We start from the raw sequence: 24,535 nt of genomic DNA on the forward strand, positions 1-24,535 counted from the left end.
ACCATAGATTTTAGTTTGTCATTTTCTACATAGAAACTTGTCTATGGTTTAAAAAAAACAATCTGACATTCTGACTACTCATTTGACAGTTATTGACACTGACAGTTTTTTAATAACATGCTCATGCTCGAAGCTGAAGTTGTGTGATATTTCGTAGAGGTTATAAACACATAGTTATTATTTGTAAAATTGTGAATTAAGCTAACAAAATGGTGAAGAAGAAAATAGATAACCGTATTAGGGTTATGATAGAGAATGGTGTAAAATTGGGCCATCGTACGATGATCCTTCTCGTTGGAGACAAAAGTAGAGATCAAGTAAGCACATTTATTTATTTTTAAATTATTCCAGTTACTGATAAATGCTTTGTCAACCGCAGAAAATTAAACACCGAGTTTTAAACCACCGACTTTATTCAGTTAATTTCTACTAACATACGAAAGAAAAATTACCACGCATTTCTATTCATTCAAAAGTAATATTTCTTATACTGTCGGCATGCTGCTCATGATGTTGATGATGTGTCTACAGTTTTCTTAACATGAATTTTATCTCAGTACAAGGTTGCTTATATAAAATCAAAATGTTACATTTATAGTATAAATAATAAATTATGCTATGTAGAACCTAAGGTTACCGACTGACCTTATGTTTGGCTATTGACTCTATAGTATAAACATTGATATTCGATTATTAATTATCATCACATTGTAAGGCATTTGTATTGTTTACATTCTTTTAATACAATAAATTAATTATAGAATTTTCTTAATAACTGTCTCTCCGACAATAAACACAAAATTGACAAATTGTTCTAGGTCTCTCTGTCTATATCTGTATAATATTGCTTACTCTTTCTTTATTGTTTCAGGTTCCAATTCTGTATGATATGCTAGTGAAATCTACTGTGAAGGCCAGGCCAACAGTTTTATGGTGCTATAAGAATAAGGATGAGGCTATAAGCAAGTAAGTTCAAGTAAAAAAATCCATAAGCTTTTGGTCCGTAAAAAGGTCTCCTACTTATTCTCCTTTAAATTTGATCTAAGGTCCTCCTCTAAACTAGTTTTTTTGAAAACATCTTTATAAATATAAAAGTGGAGCTATTTTTTATTATAGTCAATCTAATCTAAATATATATTTCAATCAAAATTTCTAGTCAATAAATATCAATTTTGCTTACAATACTACAATTAAACAGTTAATTACATAAATGAACTACCTATATTTTCTCTAATTCCCTTGCTTATTAATATAGATCTATGCAAGACATTTTATTGTCTCATAAAGAGGCAGTTAAATGGTGAATAACGACACAAGGCTTTTTTTATACATTTTGTTTGTGTTTAGTCATGGCCGTAAAAGAGCAAAGAAGATAGCAGCGGGAAAGTTGGAAGTATCAGAAGAATCTCTATTTGATGCATTCAGAGTTGCTACGACTATACACGGGCGGTATTACTCGGAGAGCCACACAATGCTCGGACAGACTTATGGGATGTGTGTGCTACAGGTATGTAGAGAATATAAAATAAATACATTTTTGGTTATTTAATAAAAAGACGACATTCTCTTTACCAAATAATCCTTGCTGTGTGCTATGCACATACTTTGGTTAATCTTAGAAATTAAACTGAAATAATATGTATTGCTATGATATTTAATTAAAAATCTTTATAATTAAATACATTTCTGTTACTATTGTACCATAAAAACCTGCATGTTATAAAAATATACATATAGAAATATTCTAATTTAAGTACATATAAATATTCTTATTAATATACATACAAATATTTTTATATTGGACCTCTAACAGTAACAATTTATTTCAGGACTTTGAAGCTCTGACGCCTAACTTGATGGCTCGCACGGTGGAGACAGTGGAGGGTGGAGGTCTCATAGTGTTCCTGCTGAAATCCATGGACTCCCTGAGGCAGCTACATTCCATCACTATGGATGTTCACTCCAGGTAATGTAATTGTAATGCTGCTTAATACATTAGCTACAATTTAAAGGTATTTAAATATGAGCATAATCATGCCTTTCGACAAAATGGTAGAAAATCTCAATGGTTTCTGCTGATACTAATATCCTGGTGATAACAAACATTACAGAAGATTTTGCAAACAGACTTATGTACCAGAAACTTCTTCTATAAATGAACTATTCAACATAAAAATAATTATTTAATTCGAAGCAGTTGGTTCTGGAGATTACTGCGTTCAAACAAACACTCTTGAGCTTTATGTATTAGTCTAGAAGTATAGATATATGCATATAAGAATAAGCACTTATTGTAACACCAAATGTTCTTCACAGATTCAAAACAGAAGCGTATGACACAGTAGTGAATCGTTTCAACGAGCGCTTCCTGCTGTCTCTAGCGGACAACCCTCGCTGTCTGGTACTGGATGACTCCCTGACTGTGCTGCCTATATCTTCCAAGACTGCACAGGTTGAACCTGTTGATGGTGCGCCTGAGGTAAGCATCTAAATATGGTAGAAAATATTTTTATAATAACTATCATAAGACATACTTACGTATTACGTGAGTGAACCGTGATTTTTAGTTAATGATAGGAAATATCTACAGACCAGTTAAAAAATTTATAAATGCTGAGTAAAGGTTTCTCCTCGCAAGAAAAAGGTTTGAGCATTAATCACCATGCTTACTAAAAGCGAATTTCGATTCCAACTAATAATTGGAAATTATAAGCCTCAGGTTTCCTCACGATGTCTAAAATATCTGAGAAACTAGAAAGTTATTAAAGATTCAAAAATATTTCTATGATATTACTTTAGTTTGACTTGCACTCCCTAAAATGTTTATTCTAATCAACTCCAGTAAAAGTTGTAGTTGATGTATACTAAGTAAAGTACCCTGTCTAAACTACAACCGAATATAGAATCTATTATTTACTAACTAAGATTTATTTCAGCGTGTCAACCCAAAGCTGACAGAGTTAATCTCCTCCCTGTCGGACTCCCCCCCGGCCGGGCCACTGGTAGCGCTGTGTCGCACGTACGACCAGGCCACCGCACTCGTAGCGCTCATCAACACTCTGGCTGACAAACAGGCCAGGTAAGGAATATAGTACTTTATATGTTTGTATGATAAGGTTTCATTTTGATTGACTCCTAGCCCTGGTAATGTGTATGAAACACTCTCGCTGACAAACAGGCCAGGTAGGGAATATAGTGCTTTATGTGTTTGTATGATAAGGTTTCATTTTGATTGACTCCTAGTCCTAGTAAGGTGTGAGGGAAAATGTGTATTATTGATGTTGGAATAAGGATTTTTTTCTCTTACACGCAAATTGGTAAGACAATCTGAGCCATGATTGAATGAAAGATTTATTTATTTTATACTTTATTGCACACATACATAAAACACATTACATTGTAAGATTGTGAGATGCTTAAAATAAATAAAAAAAAAATATCAAGAGGAAAAACGGTGAGCTCTTTATTTAGCAATTGTGAAAAAATACTTAGTTCGTTATTAGCGCTAATTCACAAACAACAACAACTGAAAAAACATAACGTCACTGTAATTTCTATATTCTTCCTATAAACAAAATCTTAAATGCCTTAAAACTAACTAAGATTCCAATGTCCCCAGACCACCGCACTGCCTGACGGCGGCCCGCGGTCGCGGCAAGTCGGCCTGCCTCGGCCTGGCGGTCGCCGCAGCCGTAGCCCTCGGTTACGTCAACATATACGTCACGTCCCCACACCCAGAGAACTTGATCACATTGTTCGAGTTCCTACTCAAAGGCCTCGACGCCTGCCTGTACCAAGAACACATAGATTACAACATCGTAAGGTCCACGAATCCCGACTTTAAGAAGGCGATAGTAAGGGTCAATATCGCAAGGAATTCCAGGCAGACTGTGCAGGTATGTTTGTGTTTTTTTTTTCTATATTACATATACATTATATAATTTTGTATTCATGAAAATATATGTTATACTTACCTGTTATTTTCGTAAAATAACTATAAAGGTATACTAAGCTGCTTCAAATTAATTATATTTTACGGCTTCGGTCACGTAATTTTTATTTAACTAGTTATTACTCGACTAGTTTCAAGTCACATCAGGGGCTCATAGTAATGAGCAGTTTTACAACACGACGTGGTGATCGTCACTCAGTAACTCAGCAACTATACTCAAATTGTAAAAATTGAACACATTCTCAACCATATCAATAATAAATGAATTTGAAAACTACTAATTTACTATGTGTCTTTTAATCAAAATTCTTTTTCCCCAGTACATAACCCCGGACGACCACTCGCTGCTATCAGCGGCGGATTTGGTCCTAGTGGACGAGGCGGCGGCCATCCCGCTAGTTCACGTGTCGGCCGCGGCCAGCCGCGCCCCGCTGGCGCTGCTGTCGTCCACCGTCTCCGGGTACGAGGGGACTGGACGCGCGCTGTCGCTCAAGTTGTTCGCCCAGCTGCAGACTCAACATAATGCTCCTTCGCCTGTAAGTATTTTGGGAATAAAGCACTAGAAATAGCCCAATAGAGTGTTTTTGGAGTATTTAAATGTTATTATTGTAATTAATATTCTCAGAAGAATCTCGATAAGAAAAAAAATCAGTGGTGGTAACACAGAGTCTGGAATTCTGCTCAGTATATGGCAACAGGCTCAACCCCTTTTCCTTAGAAATAGTAGTTTTGAATATGAATATTGATTATTCGTCTTTTTACTAATTTGTAAATAATAAGTATGCAAATTCACTTACGAAAAGTGTGATTGTGTGTAAATATGTTTACCACCTTACTCTTTTTTGTAGATAAAACTCGAAGAACCAATCCGTTACCGGTCGGGCGACCCAATAGAGGCGTGGCTGAACTCCCTCCTGTGCCTGGAAGCCCCGCCCCCCGGCGCCGGCGCAGGCGCCCCGCCCCCCGCCGCCTGTGACCTCTACCGAGTCAACAGGGACGCTCTCTTCTGTTACCATAAAGCCGCTGAAGCATTTCTACATAGACTCGTTTCTATTTACGTTGCTAGCCATTATAAGGTAAGATTAATTTGTGTATTTTTTTATTTTATAATTTTTTGTAAGTACCAATCAAAAGTTCTAAAAGTAATCTATACGAACACGCACGCATAATCCAATTAATTTTACTCGACTATTGTCTTAGATGTTTCTTGATCATCATTATAACAGTCTATATTCTCCTACTACTGGGTATAAGGTAGTTAAACAACTAAATAATAATTCATCATTTAATTTGTTCGGCTAGTCTACGTGCGACTTCTATCATATGACATGTGTCATTAGTCGCCACAATATTACCGTTTAATTTATTTTCCCAGAACAGTCCAAACGACCTCCAGTTACTGGCGGATGCGCCGGCGCACTGTCTGTTCGTGCTACTGGCGCCCACGCCGCCCAACAGTACGGCCATGCCCGAGATACTCTGTGTCATACAAATGTGCTTGGAGGGAAATATATCGGACAAGTAAGTAATAGGCTATATTTTTATTACAACTTTCGTGAGACATACTAAATTAATTATTATGTTATATCCGTTAGTTTATAAATTTACCGTATGACGTCGGGAATTGATAAGTTTACGAAAATGTGAACGTAAAATATTACAATGTATCTCCCGTTTAGGATCCTACGAAAGTTTATGAACTTCCTAGTAGATTAAAATATACACTTATGGATAAACTTACGGATCTTGTTATTTTCCAGTGACATATAAAAGTATGTAGTAGTTTTGGTAACTTAAGCAATATAATATTTTAGCTAATCATCTATGTATTTAATTTAAGAAGATACATATTTCTTCTTTTGGTGCCACTTAATTGCTGAAGGTTTACCATCAGCTTTTTGAATTGCTCTTTGTCATTTATGAAATATTATTACTCATTGTAAATATTTTCTATTTCTAGATCAGTCCGCGACAGTTTGGGCCGCGGTCGCAAGGCGGCGGGCGATCTGATCCCGTGGAACATTTGTGAGCAGTTCGGTGATAAAGACTTCCCCAAACTGTCCGGAGCGAGGATCGTGAGGATAGCTACACATCCGTCTTATCAGAGGGTAAGTATTTACGTCTCTTAAGTTGATCGTCTATGTGAGTAGCCACAGCCTTTTCCGAAGCTGCGGACTACCTAGCGGGTTTACCGGGGCTCCGGCTCGAAAAGAAGGAGTCGGAACGGGGTGGTTTTTAGTAAATAAGAGTCTGACACTTCCTCGCCCAAGCCGGGAGAAATAATTGGGTGATAACCCACCCTCCCCCTCGACCCCTTAAAAAAAGACATAGCTTGTTTGAAATTTTAAATTAGTTATGATTTATTTAATAGTTATTGGGGTTTTATTGGGATTTCAATGACTTAATGATTGAGTAAGAAATATTACGCAAATGTTTAATTGGCTTGATATTGAGAAATGTAACAAGAAACTTTTATCTGATTTTACTGTCAGACTAATAACAATATAATATTTTGTCATAATTTACACTTTGATTGTATCATTTTTAAAATTACCATTTATAATCTAGATTAAAAAAAAAAGATACTTAATCCACCATCCAAGTCTTACACATCCCAAACCAAGATGATCCCTAACAACATACAAATAAGCAACAAACACCCCCCCCCCCCACAGATGGGGTACGGCAAGCGCGCCCTGCAGCAACTAGCGGCGTACTACGCGGGCGACGTGCCGTGCCTGGACGAGGAACACTCCGACGGAGAGGACAACGCCACCAATGGGAACAGCAGCACTTTGCAGACTGAGACTATTGTGCCTAGGTATGTGTTAAATAAAAATGAAGATATTTATAATGTTCCGTCTTGTATGAGATTCAGTTAACCGCGTACTACGTAGATAACTTAAAACAGTGTTTTGTTCCCTAATTTTGAGTTTACCAGTACTCTTAGTATGAGTTTGCTTTATTTTTCAAGCAATCAAAATGAAAGCGCGTTCGACGCTCTGATTGGCCAGCTCAAATGAACTAACCAATAACAACGCCGAATGCGCTCTCGTTTCGATCTTTTTGAACGTAAAACAAACGCAAAAACACATGTGTCAATGTTCAAGCAGTTCACTTAGTGCTGTATAAGGCCCTTAAATACATTGTTATTAAGGCACTAATAGCAAAACTCAATTCAATACGTGTTTAGATCCACTTAACTGATACCAAATCGAATAAATGAATACTTAATTTAAAGTTTAAGATCCTATCTACTATCATCCATAACTTATACCTGATATGTGTTATAGAGCCAAGCCGCCGACTCTACTGAAACGTCTGACAGAAGTGAGAGCTGAACATTTGGACTACCTCGGCACCAGCTTCGGTCTCACTGAGGAACTGCTCAAGTTCTGGAAGTCGCAGAAATATGTTCCTGTTTATTTAAGGTATGTTTGTCTGTTTCAAGATAAAGATTGTCTAATGAAATCATCTTTTACGGTTTAGCTTTCGACTTAAATTAAATAATAACCTTAATTCAGATAAAGAAATACAAAACATTTTTTAACAAATTAATGTTAATTCATCACCTCGGCTGAGTCGATGACATTTATGACTTCATCTGTTTGCCCAACTTAGGTAAAAGCTTTCTCCAATTCTTTTCAATCTGCTCAATTTAAAGCTTTACTTTCGTCTTTATTTTGTCCTCTCACATTCTAAGCATTCGACTTACCTTGCTTTAAAAATACCTTTAAACGGTTTATGGATATTGAATTCACAAACTGTTTAAAGGTATTTTTTGGATTATATTTGATTGTTCAACTTCCCAAAATTTTGAAATAGCTTGTCATGGCAACTGTTCGACAACAATATGTAAATGGTTTCTACATTTCTTCTTATACAGCCAAAAAGCCAACGAGCTGACAGGCGAGCACTCGTGCATAATGCTGCGCGCGCTGCGGCAGTCGTCGTGGCTGGCCGCCTACAGCGCGGACTTCAGGCGGCGCCTGGCGCGGCTACTGGCCCGCAGTCTCAGGGGACTCACCGCCTCGCTCGCACTGTCCACGCTGCTCAATGACAATGTGGCTATTGATAAACCTGGTTAGTACATCTGTTTCGATACTATTTAGTTCTTGTAGTATATTCGTTACTATAGTTTTCGGCTTACTCATGTAAGTGTTTTTTGGTGAGACAGTCGCTGCGTCGTGTGTGAAATGCTACGAGTGAATATGACATGGCTTAAAACTAGTCGAGTTTCTCATCAAACAGTTACTTGAATAAGCCTATAACTATAATAATTAATTTAATTTGCCCTAGGAAAGTATCAGTAGGTATAGTATCATACTTGTGATAATGCCATCTAGTTAATCTAAGAGTGCGACTATTTTTATTTAATTACGATCATAAGCAACGATTACAAAGTTTAATTTGCTTACAATGTCTTTATTTTTGCTTAACTAAAGTAAGTTGTAATAAACAATCTAAACAAAACAAACTCATTACTCATAAAACAAACTATACCGGTACCTATCTTTTATTTATAACAAAGTTCTTTACAAATTCTTAGAAAAATTAGGAAAGAATTTGGCGATAACAATTTAATCTTTACATTTAAAGACTCAAGTATAAAACTTAATAATATATCTCCTTCCAGCATTAACAAAAGAGCTGATAGAGCAGCAACTATCGGGCCACGACGTGGGTCGCCTGGAGGCGTACAGTCGCCAGCAGGCCGACTACAGGCTCGTCACCGACCTGCTGGGACCACTCGCCACCCTCGTCTTCCATACCAAGTCCTCGCTCAAATTGGATGCCGTGCAACAGGTATTGTATTGACATTTCTATGTATATCCGTGTTATTATAAGTATAAGAAATTGATTTTATAGAGAGAAAAGTATTAAGACTAGCGTTTGTGTTGGCAACACCAAAGCGGTGCGCGTGTTGCCAGATTAATAAATATGTATTGGCATAGTTGTACTTGCCTACTACATATTACTATATTTTTTTACATTTTCTCCTGTTTCGTTGGTGCGTTTACAAACGTACAATTTTTACAGACACATTATTTTTAACTTTATTCGGGAATCGAACCCAAAACCCTATCTAACAGTGGTTTTTTAAACAAGATCTCTGAAGACAATTTTTTATTTATTTATCCAAGCTTTTAAAACAAAATTTCTATTTACAGGTAATATTCATAGCAATGGGTTTCCAAATGAAAGACGTGGATGACATAGCGAAGGAACTGGGCCTACCAGGCTCCCAGATCTTGGCGAAGTTTTTCGAAGCGTGCAAGAAGATAACTGCAGTCATCAACGCAGTTCTAGAAGATACGGTGGCGAAGGAAATCGGCATTGAGGATAAAAATACGGATGACGTCACCATGGGTCCCGTCAAACAGAGCCTTCAAGAGGAACTCTCGAAGGCTGCCAAGGTAATTGCTTTTGGGGTCTTAGTCGTGTCTGTAGTGTTGTGGTTTAGAAATAAATGATTTTTTGTTTAATGAGGTAGTTTTTTTTATTATTTATTTGTTTTGATTTGGCTGTTAATATGGAAATTGTGATTTATTAGAATATCGAAATTAATTTTTCGTAGTGGTATTTTCCTTGTGAAAATTGAATTCATAGCAGTCGATTGTCTAGCTACTACGCCTACCGTGAAGTCAATTAAATTATTTTTACAATATGAGCCATCTGTCGCTGCATAGCTCAAAGTCAATTTGATGCATAAATAGACGTAATTACTTGAACTTTCAACCCTATTATTATACGATAAAGTCGAAAATGTATCGCTTACCAGCTTCACACTACATTTTTAAAGATATTGTATTTATTACTTCATTATTCTGCAGGAATTGGAGCGCAAACAACGCAAGGAGCTGTCTCGTCTGATGGGTGAAGATCTGGCGCAGTATCGTATCAAGGGCAGCGACCTCGACTGGGGACAGGCCCTCGCTGGCTCCAAGCAGAAACAACTGGTGTCTGTTAAGAGGTATACTTGCAATTTGTATTTTTGTACTTCTAACTAAATCTGTGGTCATAAGTTTTAGTGTATAGTTTACTTTAAAATATGACCTATTTGTTAAAGCTTACCAACTAAGATACATACAGACAATCTTAAAAATATGGGAAACAACACTTCGTGAGTTATATTACTTATATTAATTATATTTGTGTCTTTCTAGACATATTCTTATGCAAAGCCTGAGATTTTCACATTTTCGAAATTCTCAGTTATAACTCGGGAGTCTCCCACTACATGAGACTGCTAGACAATACACTTATAGTGCCATTGGCAATACTATAGCCTGGCCTGATAGTAGGAGGACCACTCCCCATTATATGGTAATAATAACGTAACTAGTGAAAAGTACGACGTGCACGTGCACGTATATATGCATCTCTGTTTACCCCTTCTGTATTTACTGAAAATTCAAGTCGAACTGATACTTACGGCAATTTTAGCTTTAGACTCATTTTGTATCACTAATAATTTCTATGTTACTTCCAGCGGCGAGAAACGTCTAGGCGACGACAGTAAAGAAATCGATGACCTCATAGAAGCACACTCGCAGAAGAAGAAGAAGAAAAAGAAGCATGTACGGAACCAGGACTAATTATAAATAAATATATATTGTTATATATTTTATAATATGAGTTTCATTTTTATATTATTTATACCTACCCTTCGTCATCATTATGGCCACAAGACGTCTACAGCTTTTTTTTTGATGAGGGAAATCATCCAATGACTTCTCCCGCCTTGGGCGAGGCGAAACGGAGTGTGAGTCTCTTACTGACTAAAAACCACCCTTCTCCTGCTTTTCTAGCCGGAGCCCCGGTAAACCCGCTAAGTAGTCTGCAGCTCCGGATCAGGCATCAGCCCTACTGGACAAGACGTCCACAGCTGCACATAAGTCTATCTCTACAATTACTAGTATGAGTGCTTTACGTTGAACGAAACGCGAGCTCAGCATCAGATCAGCTGATTAACTAGGAATAGTCATTTCAAAATCTGCCGATATCTCAATAGTTGGAGATCCCACCCAAAAAATAACGATAACTTCGTACCCCTTTAGATATCCCCTATGTAAAGACATATTTGCTGATTGAGGGATATGGTGGGAGTGACCTTGTGCAGAAATGGGTCTATTCATTTTGATGAAACTATTTTTTATACTCACTGTGTAGGTTCGATAAGCCTGATTTAATTCTAGCCATCTTGCAGATGTTGCATTCCATAATAATATATCTAAACTTAAGAAGGTCTAATTTAGACCCGTAATCTTGAAAACGGAAACTGATTCCTAGATCTATGTTAAATCACATTAGTGGGTATTCCTCCTCGGGTGTCTTAAGGCTCGACCATAGGACTAAACATTTGAAAGAATCGAGCAGCAGTGTTTACTGACAAACCTCACCCTTTTAAACTGATCTCCAACCCGCCTGGGAAGCATTAAGATTATGGCAAACGCTCTTGTGGTGGACTACCACAGGCGGTTGATGTGCTGATGCAGACGCCTGTTTCGCTGAAAGTATCCTGCCAGCGCTCATGGTTGATGCTGATGTATAGTGGTTGGTGTCGGTCATAACATAGGAATCCTTTTGTATTTTATATCACAATGTGAGTTAATAGATACCTGCATCTACCTACTTCTATTATTTGCATAGATTTTTATGATGACTGAAGATACTCACCAACGATTTGTTTACCAAACTTATCGATTCAATGTGTCTCATATGATTATGTGCTATGTACATTATTTTCATTAAATATTAAGGATAAGTGATGCCACTGAGTATGTACCTAAAATATAAAGAATTTGTGAAATTGTGTGTTAGTAGAGTACTTATGTACTTGCATATCTATGTAGGGTAGGGTAAGAAATAGAAGAGTGAAAGGAAACGACACATTCAATAATAATTTCTATAATTATTGTAATATAAAAAAGTGTTGGTAGTTATTCAACCCTTGGAATAGACAATAGATATTTCCTCTTAAACATAACAAATACGAGTGCGTGCGTTGCGTCCGGGCGGCGTGGTGCCGCGCTCGTAAAAAAATAACATTTTTTAATCTGTGCGCGCGCATCGCTGCCCCGACGCACCGCCGCACGCATACTTCTATACCATTTTATTACAATATAATGTGATCTAAGAAAAATAATATTTTCGTCTAACGCCCGATACGGGGCGTCTGGTAAACAATTTTATACTATAATTTGTTTGTCCCTTATTTTAATACACGCGTTCTACTCGTTACAAATGTACGTAACATCGGCTCGTGCCGCTATGTGTGTTACAGCGAAGGCCCGACGTCGGTCTACTCGCGCGGTGCGCTGCACCCCGCCCGTCACAAACTGAGGCCGCGGCGCAGGCACCGCCCCGGCTCCGAACCCTCGCGACCGATTCGCTGCCTATCATGTCCCCACGAATCCACCGCGAGAGGTCGCCACTTACATTTGCTCTAATATTTGTTAACATACGAAGACCACCTCCGTACTTTACGCTATCATATCGAGAATAAAACATCCACTACAAAACATAATTTAGAATATCATTAACATTAGCTGCTAGTATCGTTAAGTTAAACATTATGGGATTTCGTTAATTTATACACTATTATTTTCTCACTTTGACTTGCGGGACACTTTCCAAGATGGTGGAAGGAAGTGAGCGAAGGAAACATTAAACAATACAAACATAACGACTCGTTCAACAGTCTGTAGACACACGCAACTTGCTAAAGCTCGAACGTTACAATAATAAAATTGTTTCTAATTAAAGTATCCCGTAGTAATAGACAAGTTTGGCTAAGCGAGACGACGCGTCCGTCGTGTGCGAGAACTAACTGACGTACATACATATACAGGTAGGTACAGAGTAATTGAGAAGGAATTGCACTTAGGAAAGGATTCGCGACTCTTGGCACTTTGACTTACGCTAATAATTTGTCTCGGACATGTAGTAACACAAGAGAGAGGACAGTGAGAGGAAACGTGCGATGTAAAGCGACAGACTCGTATAGAGGAAGTAGGTTCAACATGGCGCGCCGCGTAACCGCAGCGCTCACGCAGCGTCCCCGGAGCGTCCACGCAGCGGGAGCGCTGCGGCCAGGCGTGGCGCGCTAGAACGTAACGAACATTGACCAGACACACAATACTCGATACATTCGATTCACTACGTAACTAATTACTTCCACTTGAGATAATATATTATAAAATATAAATATATTTTTAAAACGTCAAGAATTTGAACTTATTGTACGTACATGATGATGTAAGCAGTGTACAGCGCCGGCTCGACTAGTCGCCACTGGGTACTCTATACATATACATCGTTTCATTTATTTACTCGAGACACAAAAGCAAATGCACTATATCTTATTGCCACACTTAAAGTTATTGCTACGACATATACATACTGCTCTACGTATAATATATAATTGTAAATATAATCAATCACAACATCCAATAAAACAAAATATTGTTTAAATATTATTGCATTAATTTAGTTCAACTATAACTTCGGAAGGGGTTATCAGTAAACCACTGTATAGCTCTGTACATAGTGCGAGTACTGTACAGTGCATTGAGTATCAGAACATTACTGATTCCGATCGACACTGATGAAAAATAACACATCTCTTAACCACGTCTCTCGAGAGATTCCAAACGAAATTGGAGGCTAAACGATTGTCACTAAGGCACAATTTAAATTTCCCATTTGAACTTTACATATTTAAATCTAAAATAAACGAATTCAATTCCCCTTCGCACACAAGGCTGGGAGCGCTGCGAAGGTACTCCTCAATACAGATCGTCGTATCAAAATCACTGCAAAAATATTCAATGTGCGAGTACAAACTATCCGTGACTATATACGACATTCCATTTAGAATTCCGTCGATAGTTTAGAATACAACGTTTGTCTTCAAATGGCTTGCTTATGGTAACTTATAGTATAATTGCTTGGTGTATAAAATTGCGGGGTCGCAGTGTCTAATATTAATGTAACAACTATATTCCTTTGTGTCGGTAAATGAATGATTACAGTAAACTTCTAATTAGGTATAGCAATGATAACAGTAACTAGAATATTGTTAACAGGCAATACTTTATAATAGTTCTAAGTTAATGATTTGCTTGCTTTATGAAGCTCTTGTTAAGTACTGAACCACTACTTGCGTACAAAACTTGAGTTTGTTTGTTCATACAAAAATATACTGTGATATTATGTTCATAAATCGCCAATAATTCCATTACAGCTATAGTCTTGTCTATTTATTTCAATTACTGTTTTAAAATGATAATAATAAACAATTTTAAAAGACATACCAAACTAACTAAAAATCACGGTTTACTCACGTACATTAATAGAGAAAAGCTCTACTAGTTTCGAGTCAAAAAGGGACTTTTCATCCCCTCTCCATTCATCTACCTGAGTAAACCGTGATTCTTAATTAATTCGATAACTTTAATGAAATTATTGTTTGGTTTACGAAGAAGTCTGACAAACGGCGAAATAAAATCTTCAATTCATTAAATCTAAGTATTTTTTTAACAATTTCACGAACGTTAGGTTTCATGGCACTAATTAAAGGTTTGTAATGGGTTTGCCTTTTTTTAAACCTATATCTATAGTTGACCTATGAATTTTAAACATTAACAAACAATATTTTTCTTGTTAACTGCTGTACTCGAAGACATTTAATGATTTATCAAACTATTCCTTACCTACTCAGAGTCATTTAATGGTTACTTAATCCAGTCCTTAGCAATTGTTTTCGATACAAAATCGTTACTAAGAAATAGTTTAAGTAATCATTAAATGTCTCTGAATGCGGCATTTAGAAACAGTTCCTCAAACAATTGTCAAGGACTGGGTTAAGCAAGCATTAAACGACTCTGAGTACGGCAGAATTCATAACGTAATAAGAAATTGTAACTAAATTGACCAATAAGGATGCGACTTGTAACTTATCGATAAACCTTTATCGACCTTTTCATGGCTTGTTTAACGTTATTATTATTGATATCGGTATTACCTATTTTATTAGGCACTCTTTATTTTTATTTTTGTCACTTATTTAAGTATATTTTAAGTTGTGATGTGTGAATGCTGTCTTAGTAACTGAGACATCGTGCTTTTCTAAGTGGCAATAGTATAACAACAAAAACAATAGCATTATTTAACTTTTTTTTAGTCTTTACCCGACTAGGTTGTGGGCATTAGTCTTATTCAGATTCCATGGGATGTTATTACATGGGTTTTTTATCTGTGCTCCACAAACCGTTAAGGGTAATTACATAATGAATAATGCAATAATAACAATAATTACTCTACATATTAACATATATAAATTTATTTGACAACTTTATAATATTTGTTGAATTGAACAACTGTTATCTATATATTGCTGTATAGAACACATTTATCTATTACATCTCATCAATGAAGTGTTAGCTATTTATTTTTAAGTACATAAACTTAATCTATTTAAAACATGTTCTGTTGTAATTTTATTGATAGATAAACAAGTTTCAACCAATATTTATTCCTGTGCATTTTTCTGCAACATATGAACACAACTATGTATTTACTAATATAAACCTTATCTGCCCCTTAGTAAAGCACAATGTCGTTTATAACCTACTCTAAACCATTAACGTCAACTATAAATATAAGTATAAATGATTCTACTATGAATGAATACTTCCTAACAAATCAGGTGATCGCTGCATAAACATATGTCTCGCAAAACTATTATATCTATCGTATACAAAGCGTTGCCTGGGCCGGCTCGCGGCCGCAGCGGGGAGCTTGCAGCGGTCCAACACGAATCTAACGACGACACACAGACTAACATACAAATATACTCATATATTAGCTTTATAATTGATATACTCTGCAAACTGTGTTCGTACCTCGGGCGCGGTACAGCGGCGACAGTTGTAGGCAGTTTAACATGACAATTACGCAATCCTTTATTACTCCATTATTTGTACCACTCCTTCAACGCTTGCTTAGTAGTGGAAGCGAATGCTAGCGCATGTCTCCTGGCCTTTACCGGGCTGGAAGCCGCAACGCTTGCCTCCAGTCACTCGACTAAAATATTATTGCTTTTCATTATATTTCAGTAACTACATACCATTGTACTTTGTATCGTTAACCTAGGTAATCTAACACCAACATTATGTATTAAATCTTATTTATAATTACTTTATAACCGATCAATAAAACATTGACTATTTATTAAAATATAGTGTAGAAGCCGATGTATAAATATGATATTCTGATGTATAAATATATCTGCAATAAGTAGGTATTGGTGTTACGGTGTATACAGGTACCTCGTATTAAAATATCCTACTTATGTACAGTCGCACAGTTCTATTCTAGGACTAATGTAAAGCGCGTCCGTCTCACATAGATTGACTTACTGTCGCGCTGCACCGGGCCCGCGGTACGTACTGTATATACTGCTTCAAAATTACTCTAAAATCTGCAGCTGAAAGACACTTGCTATAAGGCATTACTGACGATCACATCTGCGCTGAACAATACGATATTATTGCAATAGCTTGGAGCGCCGCGCGGCTGCGGCGACGTGGTGTCTCGAAATGGCAAAATTGACGAAAGGCATTTTGTATTACTCTATGACTTAACTAAAGCGTCCGACTCTCGCATCCACTACCCGCCTACCGACGAACTATACCGTCTGCTAGCCACACACACATGCTCAACCAAAAGGAAAAAGGTAAAATAAAGAAACAAATATAAATCCATACATAAAATTAATGTATTCTATTATCAATAACATAAGGTATAGTTACACAAATAATAAAATTAAAGGAAAACAAATTTATACATAATTCTTAACGCGAATAAAAAAAAAACAAATTATACATGCTATCAACACAAGATGCTAAAAAAGAAAACAGTATTTTACAATTTCCTAAAACAATCGCCTAATGCTTCCTAACCAGCGCTCACTTGTTCATCATCTTAAATAAATTGTCAATTTGGTTTCAATTTTAGGCTCATTTGAGATTTAGGATGTACCTCATGGTGGTCAGAAACATAGTACACGAAGGTACGAGGGAAGAACTAATGTAATTAAGTATTCCATTGACACTACAGGGGGGGACATAGACAACTTAGTAAGTAAGCCAGTCCGCTAGTGGCGCACTCTATAGGTCACTCCGACCTAAACAACTTCAACAACATTAAAAGTGGGGAGATTAAGTAATTCTTCTTGATTTAAGATTAAAACTTGTGGATTTGTAAGTAAAATGTTGATCACAGTTCTTTTGTCAATGGTAATTTTGTGATACTTTTAATATTAAGGCCAAAATAATAGCTTAACCACAAAAAATAAGCAACAAAACAAAAATAATAATAATAATTGTATTATAACTCATTAAGAACTATAACGATTAACAAAAACCAAGTACATATACGCGAGTTCCCTTACGAGATGAAATTTATGATTTTGATTGAAAATAATAAATAAAAAGCAATGTTTGCATTACCACGAGTAGACAAGTCGAGGCGACGTCACGCGTGAGGTCGCTCGACTCGACATTGCCAGATCTTTGATAAAACGCCTCGCAATAACTTCTACAATTTAAGTAAACTTCGCATCATGTGCAGTAAAATTAAAAGTAATACAATGCCACAATAAATTAAATAATCAACTAAAATTTAAATTAAAACATTTGTGCGGGTGTAAGTACCGACGGTGACGAGACTATGTTCATGTTGCTGCGAATATTTCGAATTAAGACGAACGAAATAAACGTTACGTTAAATAAATACATCCTGTACGTTCGCTACAAGTCTGCGTACACACGACTCTGGCCATTAATGTACATCTACTGTCCAAAATATATTTATATCGTCCCCCAACAACAAGAGGGTTTGCACATTTGGAACACAAAACATTGACGATTGTGAAGAATTACTATAAAACTTACTAAATCTAATTGGAAATATTCCCGGCACTATTGTGATGTTTGTCTATGCAAGGACAGTAGAGATACTTTAGTTGGCGGTGCTCTGTTTTAAGAATTTATTGCTGTGAGGAGCACTGCACGTGTAGACCAGTGCGTGTGTAGAGACCGAGGGAACGTACGGACCGTTAAGTAAGGAAGCACGCTGGCGGCCAGTGCGGGTAACTCGCTGGTAAAGTGGTAACGTGCCGAGACTGACGGACGCTGCCACTATCCTACGACACTAGAAGTGAACGCTGCAAGCTCACGTACACTCGTCGTCCACTCTCACGCCAGGCCTCACATCGAAACACGCACCATTATACAAACATTATTATGTTAATTTCTCCTTGTCCGCTTAGCTATAAATATAGTTTACATATAAATTAAAATATAGAGTGAAAACTACACATTTCTTACATTATACTATGTACAAGGCATCTCTAGTCGCTCCTTATGACATGTAGCCGGCGGATCGGCCCCTCACCTCTCTTACTATAAACGTTCATACAAAAACCTATCTGGCACTAACATGTATATTCATTACAAAATGTATAATATAATAATATTATGTATATACAATCACAACATAAATTTGATAAACAACCGAGAGGAATATATAATATATTGGTGTTACGGACACTTTGTTGCAGAGTCAAATCTGTTCATGTCAAGCATATATTGTACTCTTCAAAAGTATTCATTAAAATATATTTTGAACTTTTTTTTATTATAAAACGAAAGGAATATTCATTTTGATTTGTTCAGGATTGCACACCGAAGGGCAGTGGACTTTACATATAAACGAATCTAGCTCCCCTAGCAGAGTATTATTGTCACTCCAAATAATGTGTGGATTGCGATGATCAGAGACCAACGACTGTCTTGATCGCGTACTTCACCATTTCTAAGCGTACAAAATTATATAGATCGCCATTGATTACATTCATAATGAAACTACCTGATTTGTCCCCAAATTATTTGATATGTATACGAAAAAATGTTTATATTAAGACATGACAATAAACAGGGTTTTGCTCAATCATTGTTCAGTAAGTAGTCTGTTATCTATGACGTGTGTTACTGGGAACCTGCGTCCCGGCGGATTGTTCGCTGTCTGCGCGGCGCTGAGCCATGGCGGGCGTGTTACTTCATCTAAATTAATTTAACTTAATTCCTTAAAACTGTAGCTAGCGTCTTTAATTTTCACAACGATAATGTTGGCTCCATGAGTGCATGAATGCCAGTATAAAGTATAACTATCAAAGTTCCTAACAATGACTTTATATTCAGCCAATCGGATCAATTTCATTAAGATAATCGTTCAATTCATTCTCGTAGTACAGGTGTAAGTCATTGTATATCGTGCCGTTTGGAAGTCTCGTAGTGCGGAAGCATAGTGAATACACGTATAGAGCGGACTCTATGTTAAGTAGCGACCTTATTTCATGAGGTAGATGAAATATCACTTCATTGCCTAGTCACAGTCAATTTAGTTAATCGTACGTTGATATTGCATATTGTACCTTATACAACATTGTTTTAAAATATCGTAATAATCAATAATCTAAGCTAATTGGTGTTGTATTCGCCTAACCACCGTCCGCCGTGGCTCCCGCCGCGCAGCTCTGTAGTTCCCGATGTGTTGCTGATCGCCCCGATACTAAACTCGTTGCACTACATTATACATCTAAACTAAATTATAAAACGAATGACACGCACGTCACTCGCGTAAATCAACATTGCGAAAGTATAAATCTGTAAATTATTGCGAAGACCTACAAGTGATCCCATACATGTTGAGTTATATTAATATACTCGATTGGCCCACATGCGATCAAAAAATTATTTTTGTCGTATAGCTCCCATTACACTAACAAACGAGCAATTCGTATATGTGTTCCCGACAGTAAAACGTTTCCATTGGTAGGGAAGTAAAACTACAACGCAAAACACTTAAGATATGATTAGTCTATCACTTATGATACAGAGTCGGTAATCAAATCGGACTCGCTCGCCCGTTGCTACGCAACGATGCCGTATTTACAAATTTTCTTACAAATTTTTACATTTTGTTTTTTGGTCATCGATTTGGGAAGAGAACGAAATGCGAAGACTTGAGTTGAGTGATATTGTCGAGTGACACAAAGCGGACCTGTCCGCGTTACTCTCGCACTCTCGTGGCACCGGCGTCACTGCGAGGTAACCGATGCATCGGAACCGGGTTCATAGTACAGGGGTAGTTCAGTGTGATGTTACCATCATCTCTTCGGTAAATATTGCTGAGTGTACATACAACTCGCGCACTGGCGTGGCCCAGTATCTCCAAGTAAATGCGAACACCGACCATGTCCCGTAGCGATGCGCATGCGCTCAATCGTCCAAAGTTACCTAACTACAATGCACACACATCGCTACGGACACACATTGTGACTGAACGTCTGTATTAGTAAACGCACTTCAGATAATATCCATTTATCATTCAATTAGGGATATGTTTATTAATCAAGTACTGCCCAAATCACGAGTGCGGTTTACTATTACATACTAACAATTTTATATGATGCAAGACTACGTATAAAGGGTGAGTTTATATGTAGTTTTGCGTGTCACAGTGTGTTGGATTTTGGTGCTTATGCGTGGGAGATAGGGTCTGGTTACCAGTGGCGCGCGGCGCGGCGTCAGTCCCGCGGCGCCAGCTTCAGCAGCGAGATGGCGTGCCGCACGTACTGCACCAGGTGACGGAACGTCGACGACAGCGACAGCGGACCGCACTTACGGTCCACTGCTATGAATAGGTCTGGAACATACACGGTACTATATTAGGGATACTGCTTTTGTTACATATTTTATGTCAACGTGGGTCTACTAAGATTTTCTTCGATATTGTGGATGCTGGTAGCAAACATAATGTGTCATATGTGTAAAGATTCGAAACAATGACTTTTAAATCGATCCCAACTGTCGCGTCAAATACTGAATTAAGTTAGACAAAAAAGATTTAGCAAAGAATTAAATTAAAAAAAAAAAAACAAAACGCATTTGTTATCATCGAAATCGATTCTCGGTTTCAATTGATTCCAAACCAATTGCTTGGCTATCAAATTTTCACCCTTAAATTTATAGAAACAATATATAAAAATAAATAATTAAATTAGTTTAATTACCTCTATTAGCCCTCAGACGACACAAGGAATCAGCTTGTTCCCACAGATCATGCGCGACGTATAGGAAGGCGTAGTACTTGTTGAGGAGCAACAACGCTTGGTGCGCGTGCGCAGGCACCGAGTGGGCCAGGGAACAGTACCCGGACGAGGCAGACCCCGACCCCACCGACCCCACTGACCCCGCGGGAGACGGGGTCGGGGATAACGGGGACACTGACTCCGCTAGCGCCGGCTACGGGAGAAGAAAATGTAAAAATAAACATTCGCTGTCAATGTAAGCTTAGTTTTTAAAAGTAAAAGCTTGGTGATTATGTAAAGAATGTAAATTGGAATGAATTTTTAATTTACTTATTGAATTATTTATAGAAGACTTAATCGAATTACTTTTTTAAGATTTATTTTATAGAATTAGTAAAGGGGATAGATGTCTTTTTGATAATAATCCAGTTACGAATTGCCAATATTACGACATAAATGAATATGTCTGTCTTCTTAAACAGATAGTGTGCACTACTCAAAATAAAATAAAAAACACTACACAAAATCGAATATCTTTTATAATAATATCTATGTCTGTTGATGATACCAAACCCACGATTGTTTAGTAAATGATTAGGATGTTAGATCACTTGTTTAAGCTCTTTTACCTATATTGATTTAATAATAAAAAAAAAACTATTTAAGCAATACAATTTCAATGTAAAAAGGATTGAGAAAGCTATTATAATTGGTAAGTATAAGTTTCAACTTCTGAATTCGATATTTTTCTTTTAGACAATATTAAAATAGACATATTACATGATTTTCTTTTCGACAATTATTGTCTATATTAGAAGTGCTTTCGAAGCAGTTATGTTTCTGATATGTATCATAGAAGATTATGTATGTATAAAGCCATGTGGCTTTACCAAATACTCTATGTTTAAAGGTAATGTGAAATTATGAGATTAGTTTCTAAAATGAAAGTTCAAAGAAGTTAGGTAAAAAACTTAAACAAGTTAATATGCAAAGCAAAAAGATCAAGAGAGGTCAACACGGTATTCTGAGGCCAATGTGAGACTGTGTGATAGATATACTGAATTTAGTAAAATTATTAAAAACTCTACAACTTATCGGTAAATTACGTAGTGAAAAATGTTTCTGAGTTTTATCGGAAAATATCGATATTATCAAGAAATATCCATACTATCAAACTCTTTAAATGGGCATAGAAAAGTTATCAAATTAATACATTTTAAGTTGATTTTATATTCTTCAATTTTTTATTTGAATATCCAAAATGTATTTTACAACTAAATAGAAATAGATAAATAAAGAAAAATAATATAGACATAAACTTATATTCTTACAAAATCAACCTTAAATCTCAAATCACAAGACTCAGAACACCATATCAAAGTTAAACAAGAAAGTGAGCAAAGATGGCGGCTAGCGGATAGCGGTGTAGGTATAAAAATAAAAGACAATTCGATACAGACATCGGCACGTACCTTCTGTTGGTACTCGTGGACGATCTTGTTGTACTCCTTCACTTCGCGGTTGTACATCTTGAACATGCGCAGGTACAGCAACGCTTGGACGCGGAGGCTGGAATGGTAAGTGGTACTTTAGTTTGTTATACATATATATATTAACCTCATGACTGTCTTCCTTGGGGATAGGCAGAGATAATGATACGCCAATTGCTACGAGTCTTACACAACTCTTTCACTTCATACATACATTTAGTATGTTATACTTATTTGGAATATATGAAATGTTTTGGTGTTGTATATCTAGAAGTATCGATACGATTTTTAAATACGCTAATGTAAGATTATTGTATCTACCGATACCACATCTATCTGAACTATCAAAACTCTTTCTCAAATTTTCAACCCAATCATTTTAAAACAGAGTCAAAAATCCCATAAAACAACCGAAGAAAAAATAGAGTGAACGATAATAATTTGGGATACACCATATTCTATAGAAAATATTAAAGGTATCATATTTAACACATTTTCAACCTCACCATTTGACAATAAAGTCCAAACTCAAATAACAAAAAAACACATTTACTTTCACCACTTACCTCAGTATATCAAGTTTGTTAAATGTATCGTGCGGACTGGCGCGGAACCGCTGCGGCATGGAGTGTATGCTCTTGATGTACTCGATGGTCTCGCGGTAGATGGTGAAGGCTCCCTTGGTGTCCAGCTCCAGTTCCAGTACCCGGCCGGTGAGCACGAAGCAGAGAACTGACTCCAGGTACCGCATGACGCGCGGCAGCGGTTCTTGTTCCTTCTCCGCCGCCGCGCGGAGACGTGTCGCTTCTTCTAGGTAGTACCTGGGGAGAGACGGTTTAAATGTTGATGAGTACATTGATTTCCATTAATATTTTATCGTAATAAGGTTTTTTTGATGGTCTATATGGTATGAGAGAAATATATTCTATCATGCTGAAGCCATTTAAAAAAAAAATGATGAAACTTGGTACAACGAGAAAGAGAATTAAGGTCTTGAGTTTCTACTTAATACTGGGAAGATATCCGAATTAACTATTTTACGAAACTCGTGGGAAAAACAAAATGATTCCATATCATTTTTTATGTCAATAAATAAAGGTAGAAAAATAGGCCAGGTTGACGAAAACTGACACTTATTTCATTAATATAATTTGATCCGTTCGAAGAAACTAAAATACTAAACATATTATAGGCGTTTGTTGATAATAATGTACATACAATAATAATGAATGCGACTTACTTATGATCCCTTTCTTCGTCGGACAATGCGTCGGCAGGCAGTCTCTCGAAGTACGAGAAGTATATGGGAGTCTGTCCCGCGTACGTTTCTGTCCGCTCGTGGTTCGTCGCAGCCACCTCGCCGCCCTGGACACAAGTACTCGTCAGTATGTTGAATTATACAGCAAGGTTGGCAATTAAAAGCAAAGTCTCGATTTAATTTTATAATTGGTTAGGTAATGGATCGAAAATACTTCGTAACAAAATAACAAGGTTTTTGGAATCGTGATATGGATAGTCATTTATTGTAATAAAGATATGTCTCTTTTTATACCACAACGGTGGCAAGAAAGCACACGGCCCACCTGATGGTAAATGGTTACCGTGGTCTATGAATGCTTGCAACACTTGGGAAACCTATTTACTCCCTTCTTGTCTGTTGAGGCTTGTTTCATATTATAATTATGTGACTTGGAGCACTTATTTCTCGCCAAAATGCACCTTAGGGCTAGAGAGAGTAAAATTGAGATAAGTGTACCTGTTCTGGTAGAGGAGAGTGAGGTCGTTTGACGGGCACCCGTCGCGGCCTCTGTATGGCGCGCAGCGTGTCCGGCCGCAGCCGGGACAGGGACAACCGGACCATTAGCCGGGGACGGGACCGACCTGGGGACAACACACATGTATTCATTAGTATCGTTACAATATTTCTTACGG

General features: G+C 37.1%; 2 protein-coding genes across 6 annotated transcripts in view; one reads left to right on the top strand and one right to left on the bottom strand.

The window, feature by feature from the left end:
• The first annotated feature begins 99 nt into the window (after positions 1 to 99).
• Positions 100 to 10,586, top strand: LOC118271275 (RNA cytidine acetyltransferase). Its single transcript, XM_050695742.1, has 18 exons — positions 100 to 317; positions 872 to 966; positions 1,348 to 1,507; positions 1,830 to 1,966; positions 2,317 to 2,479; positions 2,937 to 3,079; positions 3,620 to 3,896; positions 4,273 to 4,488; positions 4,801 to 5,028; positions 5,328 to 5,473; positions 5,913 to 6,060; positions 6,628 to 6,773; positions 7,246 to 7,383; positions 7,839 to 8,035; positions 8,589 to 8,758; positions 9,124 to 9,369; positions 9,787 to 9,926; positions 10,446 to 10,586. The coding sequence occupies exons 1-18, from the start codon at positions 210 to 212 to the stop codon at positions 10,549 to 10,551; spliced, it is 2,964 nt and encodes a 987-aa protein (XP_050551699.1). The 5' UTR covers positions 100 to 209; the 3' UTR covers positions 10,552 to 10,586.
• A 1,261-nt stretch (positions 10,587 to 11,847) lies between these two features.
• The window catches only part of LOC118271319 (AF4/FMR2 family member 3), a 182,569-nt gene continuing 169,881 nt past the window's right edge, over positions 11,848 to 24,535 (bottom strand). For 4 of the 5 annotated variants that reach the window (XM_050695735.1, XM_050695734.1, XM_050695731.1 and 1 more), the window contains 6 exons: positions 24,360 to 24,484; positions 23,844 to 23,968; positions 23,170 to 23,424; positions 22,574 to 22,682; positions 21,096 to 21,327; positions 11,848 to 20,728 (listed from right to left, as the gene is read on the bottom strand). In XM_050695735.1, the coding sequence (XP_050551692.1) occupies positions 20,610 to 20,728; positions 21,096 to 21,327; positions 22,574 to 22,682; positions 23,170 to 23,424; positions 23,844 to 23,968; positions 24,360 to 24,484 (965 nt within the window). In that variant the 3' untranslated portion in view covers positions 11,848 to 20,609. The remainder of the gene's footprint in view (positions 20,729 to 21,095; positions 21,328 to 22,573; positions 22,683 to 23,169; positions 23,425 to 23,843; positions 23,969 to 24,359; positions 24,485 to 24,535) is intronic. The other variant, XM_050695733.1, reaches the window with a different exon arrangement.

The sequence above is a fragment of the Spodoptera frugiperda genome, chromosome 9 (genome assembly GCF_023101765.2).
Source record: "Spodoptera frugiperda isolate SF20-4 chromosome 9, AGI-APGP_CSIRO_Sfru_2.0, whole genome shotgun sequence".
NCBI lineage: Eukaryota > Metazoa > Arthropoda > Insecta > Lepidoptera > Noctuidae > Spodoptera > Spodoptera frugiperda.

Excerpts from the sequence above, each read along its gene's own strand:
- LOC118271275 (XM_050695742.1), top strand. The coding sequence starts at position 210 with ATGGTGAAGAAGAAAATAGATAACCGTATTAGGGTTATGATAGAGAAT. Across the intron at positions 2,480-2,936 it reads CTGTTGATGGTGCGCCTGAG|CGTGTCAACCCAAAGCTGAC; the intron begins GTAAGCATCTAA and ends GATTTATTTCAG. Across the intron at positions 9,370-9,786 it reads AACTCTCGAAGGCTGCCAAG|GAATTGGAGCGCAAACAACG; the intron begins GTAATTGCTTTT and ends ATTATTCTGCAG.